We start from the raw sequence: 20,273 nt of genomic DNA, 5'->3' as shown, positions 1-20,273 counted from the left end.
GGGGCATGCATGGTGCCAGAAACTGAACACTTCTAAGAGGCAGACAAGGCAAGGGAGCGGGGCTGGATGTTGGGATGTGGCAGCAGGCGTGAACTGAGGGATCTGGGAGGGAGATGGGGGCTTGAGGAAAAGGAGTTGGGGAATGGGAAGGATTTCAGCGTGCTCACCTTGGGAGGCTCACCCATAAGTGGTGATCTGTCTCTATTGCTCCTGGTGGAGGTGCAGCTAGGCAGCTTTGAGCACCGCCCCGTCCTTCCCGATCACAGCCTCTGCTGCTCCCATTTGCTGGGATCAAAATGAGGCTCTGGCTGCCCAAGTTTGCTGCCACACAGAGCACTCAGTGTATGGATCCAAGGAAAAGGCACTCAGATTTGTGACTCCCATGGATGCAATGGAAGCAACAGAGAACAATTTCCCAAAGAACCTTTGAAGAGTTCTGCTCTTTGGTATTTCTGACAAGTTAGACAGAAGGGATGGGTCGGTAAAACCATGCACCTTAGACTGGCTTCTGATATGAGTTACGAGCATGTAAATCCAGAGTACTAAACTGACTGCAGTTGAAAGGCATTACTCTGGATTTACACGGGCACTAACTCAGATGAATTAGTTCTTTGTGGCTCTTACTTCTTTCCCCCTTTGCTGATGTTTTCTGGGTCAGACAAAATTTGAAGCCAAAAATCTCCCTACCTGTTATTTCCTTAACTGTTCTGAAGATATCCAGTTTCTTTGGGTCCAGAGGCTGTGTTTTGGTGAAGGCATCACTAAAAATCAAACAGATCAAGCCATTTGAAAAAGAACACATCAACTCGAACTGCGGCTTTTGATAAAACATCCACCTTGACCTTTCTCCCCCGACATCACAGAGGAATCAGTTGATAACTTACCCAAGAAATGCTACTGGCAGAATGCTGACATCCCCATTGATCTTGGTACAATTTTTGAAAGAGTCAATATTTGTAGCATTTATGGAGAGAATCCCTTTCAGTTCACCAATTCCAATGCCATTGCAGACTGTTAAAATGAAAGCACAAAAGCTGCAGGTTTCTTGGGTGATTTAGGAATTAACTCATTTTAGAAAACAAACATTGACGTGAAATTATTCTGGGAAGAGTCAATTGCAGCTGTTTTATCTCTAGATCTGTAGCTATTAATTACAGACATACCTAAGTATAACAGCTGACAAGACATTGCAATAATTGGATAAACTAGGAGTTCATAGGCACAGTGGAACTTAGACTCATGCACAAGAAGGTATATTTATACTGCTCTGATCTTGCACATTTAACAAATTTAAAAAAAAAAATCAGTATTATAGCCAAAGCCAGAGGGAAGAGAAGTTAACAGTTTGATAAGCAAATGTGAAAAGATTATTTTTAGAAGAGTTTTTCAATAAGTCTGAGAGCCAGAGTCTCATCTAACTTATACTGATCTGAGAGGAGAACCAGATCTAGAGTGAATAAAGGGGAAAGGGACACAGTAGAAGCTGCAGATGTAAAAGTTTGATGCACCATGTGGCAGGACTATGAGACGAGACAGAAGGATGCAGCAGGAGGAGAGAGATGGCAGCAAGTAGATTCAGAAGAGCAGGATGTGGATGGGGAACCAATAACGTAAAGATGGGGAGAACGGAGATGTGCTGCTTTGTAGCAGGTTTCTACATTCTGTACACAATGGGCCCTGACAACCAGGGGCGACATTTCAGATTCTGGAAAGGGGGAGCAACCGGTGCATGCTGTGATGGGAACACAGAGCGATGGCCGGGAGGCAGGAGGGGAGATGAAGGACAGTGGCTTCAGCAGTGTTACTGAGCATGCTCCGTATAAGCCAACCAGCAGCTTGGGGGGGTGACCCTATCTGCCCTCCCCCTCTCCACACCACCTCTTTTCAGGGGCTACTGAGGCACTTGAAAACTCTAGTTTTTTGACAGATAAGTTAGTAATTGGCTGCAGTGCATTTTGTTTTGTTTTATTTTAAAAAAAAAAAAAAAAAAAAAAAAAAAAAAAGGAGGAATCAGTGTTCAGCCAGCTTACTGCCCCCACCACCTTGCTGGGGTTGCCAGTGGTGCTCTGCACCCCAGATGGCTCCCAGCTGTGGGGCTGGTGGGGTCCCACCACCACCTGGCCGGGGATTATGCGGCTGGGGCTGCTGAGATACTGGTTTTCAGTACCAGCACATATTGGCACTAAAAAAAAAAAAAAAGATAATTAGCTGGCAGAAGCACTGTATCTAATTCCTAAGTAAATGTAAGAAAATTAAATACATGTTAGAGATGAGTGGGTCTAATACTAACATTCTGACGTCTTGTGGCAAGTCACCGAAGGGACATTAGTTAGCCTCAAAGTTTTAACATATATTCTTACTTTGTTACTACCTCTGCGGAGCCGGGGAGAGAGAGAGACTGTCAGGACTCCTGGGCTCTAAGTCAGCTCCGCTCAGGGAGGGGAGTGGGTCTAATGGGTTACAGCAGGGGGCAGATACATTTGGACTCTGTATGAGGACATCAGAATGGCCAAACCGGTTCAGACAATGAGCCACCTAGTCTGGCATCCTGTTGTACAACAGTGGCCAAGGCTAGGTGCTCCAGAGGGAATGAACGGAGCAGGTAATAAATCAAAGGATCCATCCCGTCAGCCACTCCCAGCTTCCGACAAACAGAAGTGAGGGACACCATCCCTGCCCAACCTGACTCGTAACCATTGAAGGACCCATCTTCTCTGAGCCTATTTTGTTCTTATAGGAACTTTGTTCTAATTTGGGGCTTTCCCACATCCCCTGGCAAAGAGTTCCACAGACTAACTATGCAGAAATAACTTCTGTTTTACATCTGTTGCCTAAACATTTCATTGGGTTAGCTTCTTGTGTTATGTTAGTGAAGGACTAAATAACTTTTCTTATTTTATTTTTCTACATCATTCACAATTTTCTATCTATTCGTTATTTCTTTTCCAAACTAAAAATCATTCACGTGTATCTTCACCAGAGGGAAAACAAAGCTGTGAAGCGAAAGAGAAACACTGCTTACAAACTCACAGAATGGCTGGACATTATCCTACTAAACCCGGCACAAACCACTAAGCAGCCTGAACTAAGGTGCAGGGTTCGGGGTGGCTATCAGGCATTTATGACACACTCATGTTACAGGCAACACTGGCTTAGGAGTAAGGCCCCTAATTCTACTCAGGTGCTAATTCTACTCAGGCACATAAACACTGCCATTCTGGGTCAGACCCACAGTCTATCTACTCCTGTAATCTTAACTCTGACAGAGGCCAGTGCCAGATGCTTCACAGGAAGGTAGAGGACACATGCTATAAGAGGTATGGGGTGATCTGCTCACTGTGTAGGTCTCATCTTGGCTACTTTTTGTTAGCATAAGAAGGCAGCTGGTCAATTGTTTGTTCAGCGCAGGACATAGTGTAAGCCTATGAAGTTGCGCCTACACTTACACATGCTTCTGCAAACACACTCGTTTTCGTGTAACTTCCACAGCTGAAGGGCTGCCAAGTGCAGGGGATGCAAAACCTGGGAAGACAAGCTAGGCAAAACTGTCTGTGAGGGCAGCATTTACTTTCTGTCCATGCTGAATGACCCAGCTGGAGGCCATGCTCTGAAGCATTACTTTCCAGCTATGATCAGGGTCCCATTTGGTTAGGTGCTCTGTCAAGTAAATTCTGACCATGGTAAAAATATTACTGTCTCACTGCATTTTCCATACCTTTGCTACATAGCCCATCACATTTTTTACATTTCCGAACACCGTTTTCTTCAACTTCATTGGCATCAACATTACATGAGCGAACACAGGAGCCGTGGTCTGTCACCACATAGTTATCTGCAAAGACAGGAAGGGCAATACAAAGTGGGCATTGAAACAAAGGAGAGATGCTTTGAGGTTGTATTTATGCTTTAAAAAGACAATGGACATATAATGCCGAAGTGTGTTTTTGAATAGAAGAAGAGTGAATTAAAACACACAAGCTGCGTCTACACAACAAGTTTTTGTCTACAGAAGACACCTTCTTCTGTCGACAAAACTAGGGAACGTCCATACTACAGATGTGTTCTGTCTAGAATCTGTTGACAGAGCACCACCTTTTTTTTCCCCCATCAGAAATTATGTCTTGAAAGTTTGAGGCATGGCACCTCTGTAGACAGACTTTGTAGACAAAAAAATAGCGTAGCTGTTCTGGGGGGGCCCTCTGTTGACTGAGAGGGCTTCCAGTTCACCAGGCAGCCCTGTTTGCAGAGCTTCCAGTTGGCTGTTCTGTCGAAAGAAGGCTGGGCAGTATAGCTGCTCTCTGTCGACAGAGGGCCTTTACAGGGGGAGCGCCTGTTACGCATGGACGTGTTGTGTAGACAGATATTCTGTTGGCAAAACTCTGTCAATAGTGACTTCTGTACACAAAACTTTGTAGTGTAGACCCAGCTAAAATGCTTAAAGCACTAACTAACCAAATTACAGACATTAACAAATTAATTCTCACATTATGCCTGAAGGGTGGGTGAATAACTATTATCATCATATTAGCTGAGACAGAAAGTTGGCCTTTCTTAAAGCCAATAGAAAATCAATCCCATCATCAGAAGAAGAACTCAATGCCTTCCAGTTCCAAGTTCCTCCCTCAATCTTCCAGACTGTGCTGTCTTTATAATATACTATGGTGGTCTCAAGATACAGGGCCTAATTCTGTGTCTCAAGTTCACCTCTCCTGTTAAATAAATATTTTTAAAAGACCCTGGATAGGGAAGAGAGAGAAAAAAAACAAAACAAAAACAACACCCCCACCCCCAAATACATGTGTTAAGAAGAATCCATACGCTTTGTGATTGATATGGTACCACAGATGTTTAAAAGAGTAGATTTCTTTAAGCCCCAACTAAGAACCAACTCTGCTTTATTTATGGGTTTGCTCCTATGCCACTGAAGTCAGTGGGAGTTTTTCCATGGACTTCAATGGGAGCACGAGAGCAGGTCTTTTAAAGGGATTCAATGGGTTTTATAAAGTGTTTCTTTTTTGGCATTCATCAGTAAAGACTAAAAGATAAAACCTCGAAAACAAAATACCAATAACCCAGAAAAAAACAATAGAAATAATGGATACAAAAACGTTAATCTGCTTGTTTTTTCTTGGCTACAGCTCATTTCTGATTTTATGCTGCAGGTTTCCATAACAAATGCAGCTGAGGAGAGTGACAAAATGTCTTTGTCTAAAAGAGGGCACTAAACTGAGGAGCCCTGAACTGTGTGGGAGGGAACAGATAGTGACCTCTGCCTGCTGCCTCTTTGACCTACTATCATCCTTGGTCTGGTCAGATTGCAGGCCTAAGTGAACTTACGTGGACATTCCCTCACACAAGTGGCTCCAAAGCTGTATTTTCCATCTGGGTTGACATCCATTTGATAGGTGGTAGGGTTGTAGAGCACTAAAGGCGGACAAGTATCCTTGCATGTTGCTTCATCCCGAAACTTGCGGCATGCCTGCCATGGCACAATGCAACAATGGTACAAAGTAAGGTGTAGTTATTTTTATAGCAAAAAAGGAAGATACCATACTTTCTATTTCCAGCTTAATAAGGCTGTTAAAGACAGAGCTATGAGCCTCTTAGGCCCATTTGAGGCCCAGGGCGCTTTCCAGGGTTGGGTTTCTGTGCTGTTGAAGTAAAAGGGTCCAATGGTATAAGCAATCTTCTCTGACATTTACAAAAAGAGAATATGCAGGTTCTTAATATTCATGGACTCAAGCAAATAATGTCTATGTTACAAAGTCCTTATGAACTGAGGCTCCAGCATTGGACCAGATCCCTAAGAAGTGGAGCCTTATACTTCATTGGTGTGCCCATGGATTCCACCTAAAGACAGGGTTCAGCCTGCATATACTGGATTGTGAAAACAGAGCCAAGGAATCAGAAAACAGATCCAAACAAACGGCTGCTTTCTTCATTGGCAACATTTTAATAACATCGATAGGATGAAGTTCTTACAGTTAACTGCTGACCTGGACAGTTTATTTAAGTAATGCCATTATGTTTGTCTACAGGTAATGAGCAACTACATTTACTCAGACTTCATTAATGTCATTTCTACGAAGTTAATTCTAAATTCAAGTTGACCCTCTTTCTTCCTCCCTTGGTTCTTCCTTTCTTTCCTGAGGAGAGAGAATTAATGTTCCCCTCCTTCAATCAATAAGAACGTAATAAATGTGATTTGTTTACATGTTTAATGGGCACAAAATATAGCTTGAACTGCTCTAATCTGGCACCCACAGGATCTGACCACTACTGAATGAGAGAATTTGCCAGACCATGTGAGGTTCAACCAGTGTGTGTGGGTGTGTGCGTGTGTGTGATATATGTATATAAACAGATAAAACTTGACCATTTCCATTGAAGCTGCCTGAATTCCACTTAATTTAGTGTTAAATCCAAACTAATAGGAATCCCTTCTTTTAAAAGGAGGAAAAAGTCACAAATATAAAAGCAAATGTTGCAACAGTTAAAATAACCAACTAATGTAAGCAGGTTTTTCTGGATTCCATCCCCTTGAATGCCGTGAACCTTAGCGGAGTTGTTCTAGTAAATGAAAAATATGGAAATTGCACAGTCTAATGTCAAGGACTAAACTGAATGAACTGCAAAAGGGGGTTTTAAAAATGAAGAAAAGTAAGTTTCAGTTTTAAACGTCTTTGTTTCAAAATTCTAAGCTGTTGTTGCCAAGTTTAAGAAATACTTGAGTCAGGTCCTCGCCTGGTATAGACTGGCATAACTACACTGAAGTGAATCTACCCAGTAAACTCTTGATTTAACAGACCCTGGTTTAATGGACTTTGGAAATAATGGGCACTGTCATCCAGCCCCCTCCTCTCCCAAATAAACGCAGGCAACTCACTAGAGCCGCCTGCCACTGCTGGGGCCAGAGGAGATGCTGTCACATCTGGCACTGGTGCTGCTGGGGCCATAGGAGCTGCGGCTCTGAGCATGCCAAGAGCCGCAGGAGGTGGAAGGAGCCAGGCCAGCATGCAGCTCTTCTCCTGGTAATCGGGAGATGGAGATGTGAGGGGAAGACTGGGGCAGAACTGGGGGAAGGAAAGGGCGGGGGAAGAGGACAGGAGTGAGTGATGGGCTGGGAAGGTCAGTGAATCACCGTACAATACAACCATTTGGCTATAACAGACACCCCTTCGTCCTATTAGTCTGTTAAATAGTGGGTTCACTGTACTGATTTACACCACTGAAGGATCTGTCCCATACATATTTTAACAAGACATTGTCCACTCGGTAAAGGATGCTAAAGATTAAAAAAAAAAAAAAAAGTGACAGTGTATTCAGCACAAAGCTTGGCTGCTGCTGTTAAACTTCAAAACATGTTGCTATACTATTACCAGGCAGTCACTCTCGCGAGGTCCTGTACACCCAGCAGCACACTGGTTATGACAACAGTCACTGGGCACCTTTCCTCTGCACCGGCCTGAACACTGCTGGGCACAGATCACTTTTGTTACTGAAAAACAGAAAAGGAATTAGAATGCATGTTTGCTAACCAAGATCAAAAAGCATGGAGAAAACTCCAGATAAAGACCATGTGGTACACCAATTTCTACTCATCATCAAGCAAAATTTGTGGGCTGGAGGAGCCAGAAGGGAGTTTTAAGATTTTCCTCAGCAGTATATTATAGCCAAACTCAACTCTCAGTCACCTTGCAGTAAAGGTGTCAGTTTGGCAAGGTCCTGACCACAGTGGCAAAGCACAGCTAATCAACTTACATGCTTTGTGAGAAAGGAGGTGGGGCTCAGCACCTTGCTAACTCACAAATGCCTCTACTCACATCCGTGATGTCTATCCCAATCAACAATAGCATAAGACAGCAGCATTAGACCCTTGTATCTCACAGTTTTACTGAGATAATAAAATATCAGTTGGTGCTACTTTGTGATATCAACGTGGTGGGAAGACCAGCTTTATATTAACAGGCTACCGTACATACTTTGTGTACCATAAGAATTCCTGTTAAGCATACAAAACATAAATCTGATGCTCACAGAGGATCCCACTCCCACAGCTTATTTTATATGTTTTACACCTTTCTTTTTCCTCTTTGTTTAAAACTTCAGTACCTTGGGCTATGTTTTCCTCTCTTATGCAACTCACCTGGGGTTTGTGCCACTATAACTAACAAAAAATTCTCATACCAAAGCAACAACCTGCGAAAGGTTTGTTTTTTTTTTAAATATCAAAAGTCATATGGACTAGAATGGTGAAAAAAGTCAATCATTGACGAATATGTGTTTGCACTACTAGCACAGGCAGGACAGAACCAGAATTACTCAACTATGTGCCCTTCACAGCAAGCTGATTTTCCTTGGACAGAGCAGGTAGGACTTGTGCTTTCTAAGCAGGAGGATTTGATTTTGAACCTGTTGAGTGGTTTTGGTGTGCAGCATGGTGTAAACTGTGAAATTCCCAGATGGGCATAGCGTAGTCACAATATTCTAAAAATTCTTGTAACTCAGAAATACTCAGACTGCAGTTCAGTCACAGAATCAACACTTAAAACATCTGACAGCTGCACTCTGGCACAGGGTAATCAACCAGGCTTTCCTTTTTGTTTGTTTTAAATAATTATTTCTTTTAAGTTAAACTTTTGCACCAAATATTTCTGATCTCACATTTGTAACCAAATGCAACATATTCAAGGAAACACTATCTCAAAAATACACATAATTGGTATAGCAGCAGCTCCTCCACCAAACCAGAAACAGTGGGATAAAAGACACATTGTTTTACAACAGAGTTTTTATGTCATATTTGTAAGCATCGGCAGAGGTGTAAAACAGAATCATTCTAAGAGCAACTCACAAAAACTTCCCACTGGAAGTATATCACAGCTAAAGCTTATGTTTTGTGCAATATAATCCACATTTGTTCAAAGACAGGAACAAACAGGACATAAAAATTTTCCACATATGGAATGTATTTCTGATAAGCCAGATTCAAAAACAACTTAACGAAATGAATGCTAATTGCTAAATAAGACCTGTTCCTGCAAATGCATTTGCTTAACCTTGAATAATCCCACTGAAATGAATAAATCTACTTTCAGTGCATATGATTAAGCACATGCATAAAAGGTTGCAGGATCAGGATTTAAATTTCCTAAGTGATAGTGTTACCTCTGGACACCAAGCTAAAAGTGGACATGATCCTGCAAGTGCTTTGGATATAGAACCACTATTTACTTCAATGTATACAAAGTAACTGTAGAATTAATTCCACAATATCCAGCAGAGAGTGTTTTATGAGCTGCTGTGAAGGACTGATGAATGAAGCTGTTACAGCTAGATGAAAAGTTTTGAAACTGATGAAAAACTGAGGGGCAGGAAGAATATTTGAGTGATGTGTTGCAAATGGCTCCAGAAGTTACATAGATCTGGCCTGACACCGGAATTGTGAGCAAGATACTCAGATTTAAATACTTGTGTAGGGCTGGATTCTGTTGTCACTTACGCAGATTTAACTCAGTGGAATTACGCTAATGTAAAGCTGGTGTGAGAGGAGAGTAAGAATCAACAGCTTTTCCACGAATGCAGACGACACTTACTCTACAGCAGTGAAATAAAAAAATTATTAAAAGAAACAAAGTATTCCAATACATTCCCCATTGGTCTTCATGTACTGAAAAGTAAAATCCTTACAAGAGCTTTAGTGTCTCTGAACATCTTGTGTTTGCTGTTCTCCTGATGCGCAAGGGAAGCATCCAATGTGCAAAATTGCAGGATAACGTGTGCAGCCAGAGAGTGACGTGATTGCTTAAGAATCCTTATGTGCTCTATAAATAATTAAGACGCCTCTCCCATGCTGTGAATCCCCAGAACCATGCACCCTTATGGCCACCGCATCATATTATGAGAGTGGTGAGGACTTGCTGGATATGCTGACAGGGTATAGGAGTGTGACTTTCTTTGGCTCTGTTATTCGTGATGGCAGGAATTTTACAATGAGGATTTAAAAAACAAAAAACCCACAACCTCACTGTGCTAGTGAGTTATTCCAATTCTCAGTCTACAATATTATGTAACCATTTATTACATGTTCATACACAGTCATTTTACTCGAAACAACAGAAGTGGAGAAAACTCGCATTACAGCAGTTTCATTACTCCTCTATAATTACTTAGGTCTAGGTTTTCACATTTTTGGGAAAAAGACATGGGAGGCAGGAAAAGTGCCACAAAGAAGCTTTGTTTTCATGGAGAAGTCTTGGTCCAGCCCAAATTATTTTATGATTTCTGTGCTAGTCACCAGGTCCCCTTTCTCTCCTCAAATGCAGCTGCTCAAAGAGATGTTGCAATGTCTTTTGTTTGCTGTTCATTTCTCCTATATAATAAGAGGGATTCATGCATATTGAAAAAAATCAAATCGGAGAGACTACTGTTAGATACTTGATGGATTGCTAGGAGACCATGCCATCAAGGTTCACAGTGTGCTTAGGGGTCCACAGGGCAGCATCAGGGAGCGTAGTGTTCTCTGTAAAACACTTGTCACCACGTAAGGGTTTGACATTATTTAGTGAATAATAAACACATAAGTGCAAAAAGTCCAGGATATTTTAAATTAATCAGTGGACTTACATGTTTGGCAGTTCTCCTCACCAGCAGCCCAACAGTAGTCTTCTGTGCAATTTGCATGACACTTGGGACCTAAAATGCAAAGGTTAAATTGATCATAAAACCTTTACAATGTAATAATTCTGTACATGCAATTGTTAGATAACACACCAGGGCTGTCAAGTTGTTGTTTAGGCCGTGTCTACACGAGCCCCAAACTTCGAAATGGCCATGTAAATGGCCATTTCGAAGTTTACTAATGAAGCGCTGAAATGAATATTCAGCGCTTCATTAGCATGTGGGCGGCAGCGCCGCTTCGAAATTGACGCGCCTCGCCGCCGCCCCTTCGAGCTCATGGGAATAAGGGGACTTCGAAGTAGGCGGCGTCCTTTCGAAAAGGAGCCCCGTCGGGACGCGCCGCGCGGCGGCAAGGCGTGTCAATTTTGAAGCAGCGCTGCTGCCCGCATGCTAATGAAGCGCTGAATATGCATTTCAGCGCTTCATTAGTAAACTTCGAAATGGCCATTTGCATGGCCATTTCGAAGTTTGGGGCACGTGTAGACGTAGCCTTAGTCATGAAATCTCCCCCAGGTGGCTGTTACTGGAGTTAAAGAGAGCTTCTGTGCCACAAGCTGACCAATGAGGATAAAAACAAACAGTAAACAGCTACCTATTCAGTGAGCACAGTCCCCTTGTGTACTAAATGACGAAGGAGCCCTGTGGAAAAAATAATGCATATACAGGGTGAGCAGTGGCAGGAAGGGTGATGCACAAGGCAGAGATGGAGCAATGGCATATGGAGTCTGGCAGTTCCTAATGTTTGTTTGTCTGACTTTACAACCCTAATTTTCCTCTAATGTAGCCTTCTTCTATGTGATTCCCTACATTCTTAAAGAAGCAAACTGAAAAAAAACAGAAATTCTACCATATGGAGCTATACTGACCCCAGCATGGGTCACTAGCACAGCTGCAATATATGATCCACAGCACTTACCTCCAATGTTTGAGCTAATGGGGTTAGGTAATTATCCTGTATGTGAATCAGCTATCAGAGAAGGAACAGAGAGATACTTTGCTAGCAGTGACACAGACAGCTGCTGCAGGCCCAGGGCTTAGGTGGTGGGGGCGCAAACTCCCCATCCGAAGGGGTGTGGCCGAAGGCAGAAGTGGCGGGGCTTAGGACAGTAAGCCCTGCCCCCCTATACTCCCTCAGAGCTGCACGCAGAGCAGCAGCACAGAGCTCCACAGAGTTTCAAATGGTTCTGTAGATCTGGTCATCATTTCTGCTCCTTTGGTTATTTAACTATAGAACTGGCTGCCAGTAACGACAGTGTGACACTCCCATCACCATAGGTACTCCACCTCTCCCAGAGGCCGTACCTATGTTGACAGGAGAAGCCCCTCCACTGACATAACACTGTCAACACTAGGACAGTTTGGTTAGTGTAACTTGTGGGGGTTGACTTTCTAGACCTGGAGACATGTAGTTATACCAACATAAGTTTATAACATAGACCGGGGCTCAAATACTTTATGGGGGTGGCACACAGGAGTTGTAAGGAGACGCAGCATGTCAAATACAGAGATATGGCCACCAAAATATATATCAAGCCTCCTCAGAGCATGTGTGAACTCTGATTTTTCACAGAGGCTTATAAATAACTTGGGGCAAATTTGGACAGATGTTCAGAGTTAAGACAGAAGACACGTTCCTGACACCAGGGCAAACCTCTCCCTTGCCACCCAAATGCCTGCTCCCAAGCACTGAGTTTCTCAACAAAATGGTTGAAAGAATTATTTTAATATGAGCAAAATTGTTTATTTTCTCAAATAATTTTAGCTGGAACTTTTCAGCCACAATATCCCAAGGACACAGTTAAGTTACATGCTCATTAATTTAAGAAAAAAAATGTTTCCTGGACAGATTAATCTGAAACTTGCTACATTTCATATTTCTTCCTAAAACAGTTTTGTTCATATAATAATATACGGCTCTTTCCAATCCCTTCCCTGCCAAAGTAGCTGAGCAACTGCCAGTTCATATCCAATAACTGATTGATTTAATGTTGGACAAAAGAGAATCACGTTTAAAAGCTAAAGGTTAAAAAATCCATCATCTCAGGCCAAATTTTGTGCTGACTGTAAGCACTTGCAATCCCATTGACTGCAGTGGGGTTCCACAGGATGTCTGTTAGTGCTGACTTAATTACTCAACTAAGTAGATTAGAAAATACATATTGAGCTAATCTGTAATGCCAAAACCACTCAAGAATTAAAACAAACCTCTTTTTGCCCCTCTTAGAATTGTGTGGGTGGATTTAGATTTTACAATGGATTAACATTGCTGGCTTGGGCCAGATAGAAGCATGAATACATGTAAGCTTTCAAATATACACCTATGCCCATGACGATCTAAAGCACTGATATTTATCCTTTTCTGATTCCCATTTTTTGCAAAGATTTCCTATGCTGTCATTCCATGTGTAGCGTTCATAATATTCATAAATAGGAATAAAAGCCTCAAGTCAGCAATGCATGTTCAGCACCTTGGAAGCACCTGTGCGCTTAAAGTAAAGCATACACTTAAAAGCTTTGCTGAATCAGTGCCTTACACTGTAAATTTAAAATCATTCAAAAGATAATTTATATGCATCATATTGATGTGTGTTGTTTTCATCAAAAAAAGCACATATTTAAAGGCCCAATCAAAGGCCACTGACATCACTGGGAACCAATCAATTTATTTCAGCGGGCTTTGAACCAAGCTGTTAGGTCCAAATCTGGGTCCTAATAAATTTAATACAAAATACAATTGATTTCTATGTGAGTAGGATTTGAAGTTGATGCATTGACATAAAAGTATCTGCAGAAATGGGGGTCTATAAAGCAATAAGCAGGTTGATAGTTACTGCTGTTTGTACTGGGTAACTACTGTTTTGTTATATGTATACTTACAATTAGTCAGATTTCTTTGGTAGTCCAATGTCATTGTGGGGTTTTTGTTCAGATCAACAATGTCATCCCACATAACTGTTTCCATGTTGCACAGTTTTGGATTGTTGCTGATTTTAACTCCCCCGTTAAGAATTTCTGTTAAAGAAAAAAAAGGACAAAAATGAAGCAATTTCATGATTGCTTTCTTTCTTCCTACACATTCATCAGATGTCATGTTGATGGAAAAGGACAATCCAAAACCTACAATTACATGTGAAAGAAAGTATGACTGCAAAACAAGAGTCCAGTCCTGCAGTCTTTGCATATTCGACCTTCTTCCCCCAGTGAAGTTAATGAAAATTATGGATGTGCATACTGTGCAAAACTGGAGGTTAAAACCAAGTGGCTGAATTTTTCACCAGCGAATTGTGCTTCTGGGTTTCTCCATTTCTGGATGATCAGATGTAAGCACTTCGAAGTTTTCAGCACTTTCTGAAACTCAGGCTCCTTTAAGGCATCTCAGATTAGCACCAAAAAAACCACCCTCTTCTCAGTTTTGGGATACCACCATTCACAGACTCAAACAACACTAGAACTGGAATGGACCTCAAGAGGTCATCAAGTCCAGTTCCCTGCCCTCTTGGCAGGACTAAACACCAGCTAGATCATCCCCGATAGGTGTCTGTCTAACCTGCTCTTAATATCTCCAGCAATGGAGATTCTACAACCTCCCTAGGTAACTTATTCCAGTGTTTAATCACCCTGACAGTTAGGAAGTTTTTCTTAATGTCTAATCTAAATCTCCCTTCCTGCAGTTTAATCCCATTGCACCTTGTCCTATCTTCAGAGGCCAAGAAGAACGATTTTTCTCCCTCCTCCTTGTAACCCTCTTTGAGGTACTTGAAAACCGCTATCAGATCCCCTCTAAACCTTGTCTTTCTATACTAAACAAGCCCAGTTCTTTCATTCTTCCCTCATAGCTCATGCTCTCTTGACTTCTAATCATTCTTGTTGCTCTTCTCTGGACCTTCTCCAATTTCTCCACATCTTTCTTGAAATGTGGTGCCCAGAACCGGACACAATACTCCAATTGAGGCTTAATAAGCGCAGAGTAGAGCAGAAGAATGACTTCTCGTGTCTTGCTTACCACGCTCCTGTTAATACATCCCAGAATCATGTTTGTTTTTTTTAGCAACAGCATCACACTCTTGACTCATATTTAGCTTGTGGTCTACTATGACCCCTAAGTCACTTTCAGCAGTACTCCCTCCTAGACAGTCGCTTCCCATCCTGTATGTGTGAAACTGATTGTTCCTTCCCAAGTACAGCACTTTGCATTTGTCCTTATTAAACTTTATCCTGTTTACCTCAGACCATTTCCCCAGTTTGTCCAGATAATTCTGAATTATGAGCCTGTTCTTCAAAGCAGTTGCAACACCTCCTAGCTTGGTACCATCTGCAAACTTAATAAGAATACTCTCTATGCCAATATCTAAATCATTGATGAAGATATTGAATAGAACTGGTCCCAAAACAGATCCCTGCAGAACACCATTGTTATGCCCTGTCAGCATGACTGAGTCATTAATAACTACTCTCTGAGAATGGTTATCCAGCCAGTTATGCACCCACCTTATAGTGGCCCCATCTAAGTTGTATTTCTCTAGCTTATTGATAAGGAGATTATGTGCGACTGTGTCAAATGCCGTACCAAAGTCTAGGTATACTCTGCAATTTTAAATGGCCTCAGTGGTTTACCAACAGATATTCTGGGCCTATGCATTGTACACAAGGAAATTTCCTTTAGTACCAGAAGCCTGGGGAATTATAAAGTGAGTATATATTTGGACAGACTACATTTAAATTCATTCAGAGTATCTCCTTTGGAACGGGTGTCTAAAAGTCCATGCTTTTTAAATGAAACTCTCCATGAAGATCTTGGAGCTTGCTTCAAATAAAGCAAAGTTCACAACTACATATTTTCAGCTGTAACACTTTACCTGATAAATGTTTCATTGGCAGCTCCCTGAGTCCACTGGTTTCATCTGCCTCTGTGTGATAATTGGATAAAATTGCCAGTGCGTAAAAGTTGTCATAAAGCACGTTTCCTCGGATGATCTGGAGATTGTCCAGTGGAATGCTATCCACACTGTTGAGTGCTATTAACACGTAGCCTGCAACCTCCTGTATGGTCTGAGGAAAATCAGAGGGAACAAAACATTTAGTGTCATTGTGTTGAGCTGCTTCTCTCAACTGCTTGCCAAGAGGAAAACAAGATTCATTTGAAGAGGTTATCTCCTCAGAACTCATATCAGTGACCCACCCATGAGTCTCTGGTACTCCACAGCTGTATTTGTTTTACGTACAAGTGAGCTATACTTGATATAGTTACTCTCATAATTTATCACCCTTCAAAAATATTGTAACCTGATAACCAACCATGAAATAAACAGAGTATTGAAAACACATTATTTCAAAAGCACAGATCTGAGGAAGCGTGATCGAGTATGGGGGGTTCCAAACTTCATTGCACCACAACCCCTTCCGACAACAAAAATTACCACAAGATGCCAGAAGTCTGAGACTGACTGAGAACCAGTGCTCCAAGCAATGGGGCCAAAGCCTGATCACCCCCGGAAGGCGGGGCCAAAGCCCAAGGACTTCAGCCCTAGGCCTGATCGCTGGGTGGTAGGACTCAGGCTTTGGCTCTGGGCCCCAGCCAGTCTAATGCCAATTCTAGCAAGTCCAGTAAAGTGAGGTCACGACCAACATTCCCTCTCATTTTTCCTCCCACGTGCAGAATGAGTGTTGGTATGTGCACAAGGCATGTGTGGATGTGCACCCATGGTTGAAACACAAGCTGCCAGCTGCAGGCAATCAGCTGAACTGCATTTGAATCTCTGTTGGGTGGCTACCCAAACACTCAGCTTACAATAGTAACAAAGAGGAAGACGTGCTAGTCTATACACTATCAAAACAAAAAGCAGTCAAGTAGCACTTTAAAGACTAGCAAAATGGTTTATTAGGTGAGCTTTTGTGGGACAGACCCACTTCTTCAGACCATAGCCAGACCAGAACAGACTCAATATTTAAGGCACAGAGAACCAAAAACAGTAAGCAAGGAGGACAAATCAGAAAAAAGATAATCAAGGTGAGCAAATCAGAGAGTGGAGGGGTGGGGGGGGGGGAAGGTCAAGAATTAGATTGAGCCAAGTATGCAGACAAGCCCCTATAGTGACTCAGAAAGTTCCCATCACGATTTAAACCATGTGTTACAGGAACACTGGTCACAGCCCAGTTTGGAGTCCTATCCCACAGTTTAAGAAATGCTACTCTATAGTGTGTAAGTTGCCAAATCGGCAGCCAGGAGAGCCAGGTTCTACTCCCAGCTGTTCCACAACCTTCCTGTACTATCTGGGCTAGCCAGGATTGCACAATACCAAAAAGTGCTTTTTTTGGTACATCCAGTAAAATATGTCCCTTTCTTTTCAGTTCCCACTCTCCAATAGTTCCTCTGCGTATGCATGGCCATGGCCATGAGACAAATGTAAGTTCAGAAACTATTATCTAGGATTACCCTTGAAGATCACAGTCCAGACAGAACACAGCTGACTCCCTTGGTGGAGGAATATATTACACAGTATTACGGAAGTACTGAGGGATGATGATGTTTACATGGCCGGGTATCTAGTAATAAGGGAGATTACATCTTCCACCAGGTATCACCATGGCAGTAGAATGCTCAAGCTAATGAGAAGCCATTTTCAATAACGAACCATCAATGCTGCAGTTTGCTCCACTGGTCTGACAACTCTCACATTTGTTTATCTTTAAGATGCAGAGCAGAGCTTTTCCTTTTTCCCTGGTAGTAGAGAGGAGAGAAGGGAGCAGCAGTGCAATACTTCTCCCATTTAAAATAATTACTTTTCAGCTGTGGGTGAGGAGTACAAAAAGGCTGCTTGATCAGTGCCATGGAATTACTGATACAAGTCTACAGTGTAGGCTGGTATTTTAGAATTCTAGTCTGCCACTTCTCTGATTGACAATCAGTACCCATGTGTTTGAACAACATTTTCATTTGCCACCAAATTTTATGGATACTTGACCCACCTCCAAAAAAACAAAATTCAATTCCTTAAACATGTGACTCAGACTAGAAAACTATTTCAATTAGGAGTTAAACTCTCCGAGGGCACCAGTGTAGGTTGTGTGCTGGATCAGAGCAATGTGATTAACTATACTGACCTTCAGGAATGAAAGATCCTGATTGCGCGTCACGTATGTGATCTCCAGATTGCCGAGCACCACTTCACAATTGTTATACATCCTTTGCAGGCTGACGAAATGGTCTTCTACGTTCCCTAGCTGGGTCAACTTGTTACTTGTTCCTTGGCACACTGTGGGAAGAAAGAAAACCGTATGAAACAAAAATGCTCACGTACAGAATGGGCAGGTACTGCCATAGCCACCTTAACAAGCATCAAATCAGTATGAATGAAGGGCAAGTAGGGCAGATTGTCATGAAAAGTGATACTAGCTCTATATTGCCTTTCCTGCTATCTAATAATTGTATTAGTTAGGAATGTCCTCAGAACTAGAGATGGGTCAGAACAAATATCCCTTCATCCTCTACTTTTTGTCACGCAGAGAGCCCAATGGGCATCTTCTAAATTTGGGTCCCAGATCTAAACGGCCCCAAGAGTTTTGTAACAAAATTAAAATCAGTGGTGAATGGGCATGGGTTTAATGTCATCAAACTGTATTAAAATAGAGTCCTGCTCTGAAATGTGTTTTAAAAAGGATTATATTGGATTTTATGGAATATTTATTGCAGCAAAATGACCTTATTGAAATTTGCTCCTATTGCTGTGGGTTCTGGGGTGTGTGGGTGGAAATACTGACATTCAAATTATTTATATGTGTGCCTCAGAGAGCAATCTAATAGTGCTTTACAACCGTACTTAAGAGTATAAGTCAGCCCAGGAAATGTATTACTGCTGATGAGGGGGCACTATACTGATGATGATGCAGGATAAAGACCTGCCACTACTTTCAGATCCCAGCTTTATGACTGCAAGTTACAACAATATTTAGAATTTAGAGCCATCCAAGTTTACTGGGTAGAAATCATGCAAAATTTGGAGCCATCAAGTTCCAACTGACAATTAGCTGTTCAGGTTTGCTGCTGCCAGCCTCCTGGTCTGCTGAGCTGAGGCGGACAGAAACCCCACGATTTAGATTGGGAGCCCTAGGCATTTCCAAACAACTGTGCCTGTAAGGCCATTAAAGGAAATAAATTATGGCTTGCATTTGTTGTAGAAGCAGACAGCTTATAACTCCATGGGGCTGGAAGTAGGTCCTGTCCCTCAGAAGATGGATAATGGAAAAAGCACTTTGTGAATGGCTTGATGCTACTTTTTGGGCTGCGTTAGGCAAAGCAAGTGCCCACCCGACCCTCTCTCAAAAAGCCAGAGGTATGAGGTGCAAAGATAAACAGTGAGGGCCATGGAGGTGATGGGATATATTGAGTTGCTTGAACCCAATTCTCCATGCAAGCCTCCAGGGCTTGTTTTGCTGCCTGGCCCTGCCAGTCAAAGCTACAGGATTCAGCTTGAGAACCCCAAGCAAACTGAGTCCTGCAGGGTTCAGACAGCTCTTACCACTATAAACATTTGGATGCCTGCTTCCTGTCAGAGTTCTCCTGACATACTTTTGCCATGGAGCACAAATGTGATTAGAGATATTGAAGTCTGCATTTTTAATGGCAAGGCAAGTGGCTCCACACAGCGGTCTGCTGAGGTCATATAAAAGTTTAGGATGGGGCAGTGGAAAAAAAAAAAATCAGTACTTGCTCGACACTCCATTACTCCCTTATTAGGTTAACTAGTGGAACAGTCAAAAAATTGGCACCGGCGCACTTAATCAGAACAAAAGAATGGCTTTTGTTTGAAATGCTTCATTATACCACAGCTTATCTAACTGTTCAAGTCCGTATTAAATAACAGACCCCCCTCTGCCCAACCCCTTTCCCCATCACATTCATACCAGGTTATTTTTCCGTGGCTAGAATTTAAACATCTCTCCATGCTGCACTAACAAACGGGAGAGGAATAGAATGGCACATGAAACAATACACGTTTATACACTGTGAACACTGTAGAGCCAGCCACCTTACAAATGCATATCACAGGCCAATTCTGAGCTCACCCACATATGTACAAATCAGCAGCAACTTCATGTTATTTCAGCAGGAGCAGGACTGGGCCTTTATTTTGCAGTCACGGGGACTGAAATCAAAAGCTGATGCCCTGTCTTGGTGCTAAATTGGAAGGATGAGCTATTTTGTGCTTAGGGAAAGACCAATACAAACCAACCAACCAAACAGGATGTTAGAGCCAGGGTCACAGAAAAGTAGTCTGGCCCTCTATTAGAGCTGACACAGCTGGTTCCAAATCCCATTGTACAATTTCACCAAGATACCTGCTCTATGTCTGCCAACAATTTATGGTCAGGGTTTGAAAGGTCCTGCCTGTGGGCAAATAAAGAGACCTAACCCATTAAATTCTGCAGAATCTACTCTTTAATTAACAAAAGTACCTGTTGAGTTCTTATGGTTCCAATCCTTCCAAAATGGAACCACTGAAATACCGTTTTCCTGCATCTGCAGCAAATATGCTGTCTGTGTCTGTTGTGGCTGAGTGGGGTGCAGAAATTAACAGGAACCTGGTCATTGGCAT

At 42.2% G+C, this 20,273-nt stretch overlaps 1 protein-coding gene across 1 annotated transcript in view; it reads right to left on the bottom strand.

The window, feature by feature from the left end:
- EGFR (epidermal growth factor receptor) overlaps positions 1 to 20,273 on the bottom strand; it is a 227,961-nt gene that overhangs the window by 50,756 nt on the left and 156,932 nt on the right. Inside the window, exons 2-10 of the mRNA XM_074988061.1 lie at positions 17,782 to 17,933; positions 15,537 to 15,729; positions 13,558 to 13,692; positions 10,627 to 10,695; positions 7,380 to 7,498; positions 5,338 to 5,479; positions 3,716 to 3,832; positions 885 to 1,011; positions 688 to 761 (exon numbers count right to left, since the gene is read on the bottom strand). Coding sequence (XP_074844162.1) covers positions 688 to 761; positions 885 to 1,011; positions 3,716 to 3,832; positions 5,338 to 5,479; positions 7,380 to 7,498; positions 10,627 to 10,695; positions 13,558 to 13,692; positions 15,537 to 15,729; positions 17,782 to 17,933 — 1,128 coding nt within the window. The remainder of the gene's footprint in view (positions 1 to 687; positions 762 to 884; positions 1,012 to 3,715; positions 3,833 to 5,337; positions 5,480 to 7,379; positions 7,499 to 10,626; positions 10,696 to 13,557; positions 13,693 to 15,536; positions 15,730 to 17,781; positions 17,934 to 20,273) is intronic.

Source organism: Carettochelys insculpta, chromosome 2 (assembly GCF_033958435.1).
Source record: "Carettochelys insculpta isolate YL-2023 chromosome 2, ASM3395843v1, whole genome shotgun sequence".
Classification (NCBI taxonomy): Eukaryota; Metazoa; Chordata; order Testudines; family Carettochelyidae; genus Carettochelys; species Carettochelys insculpta.
The sequence above is the reverse complement of the archived record's forward strand: the minus strand, read 5'-3'. Positions and strand labels throughout refer to the sequence as shown.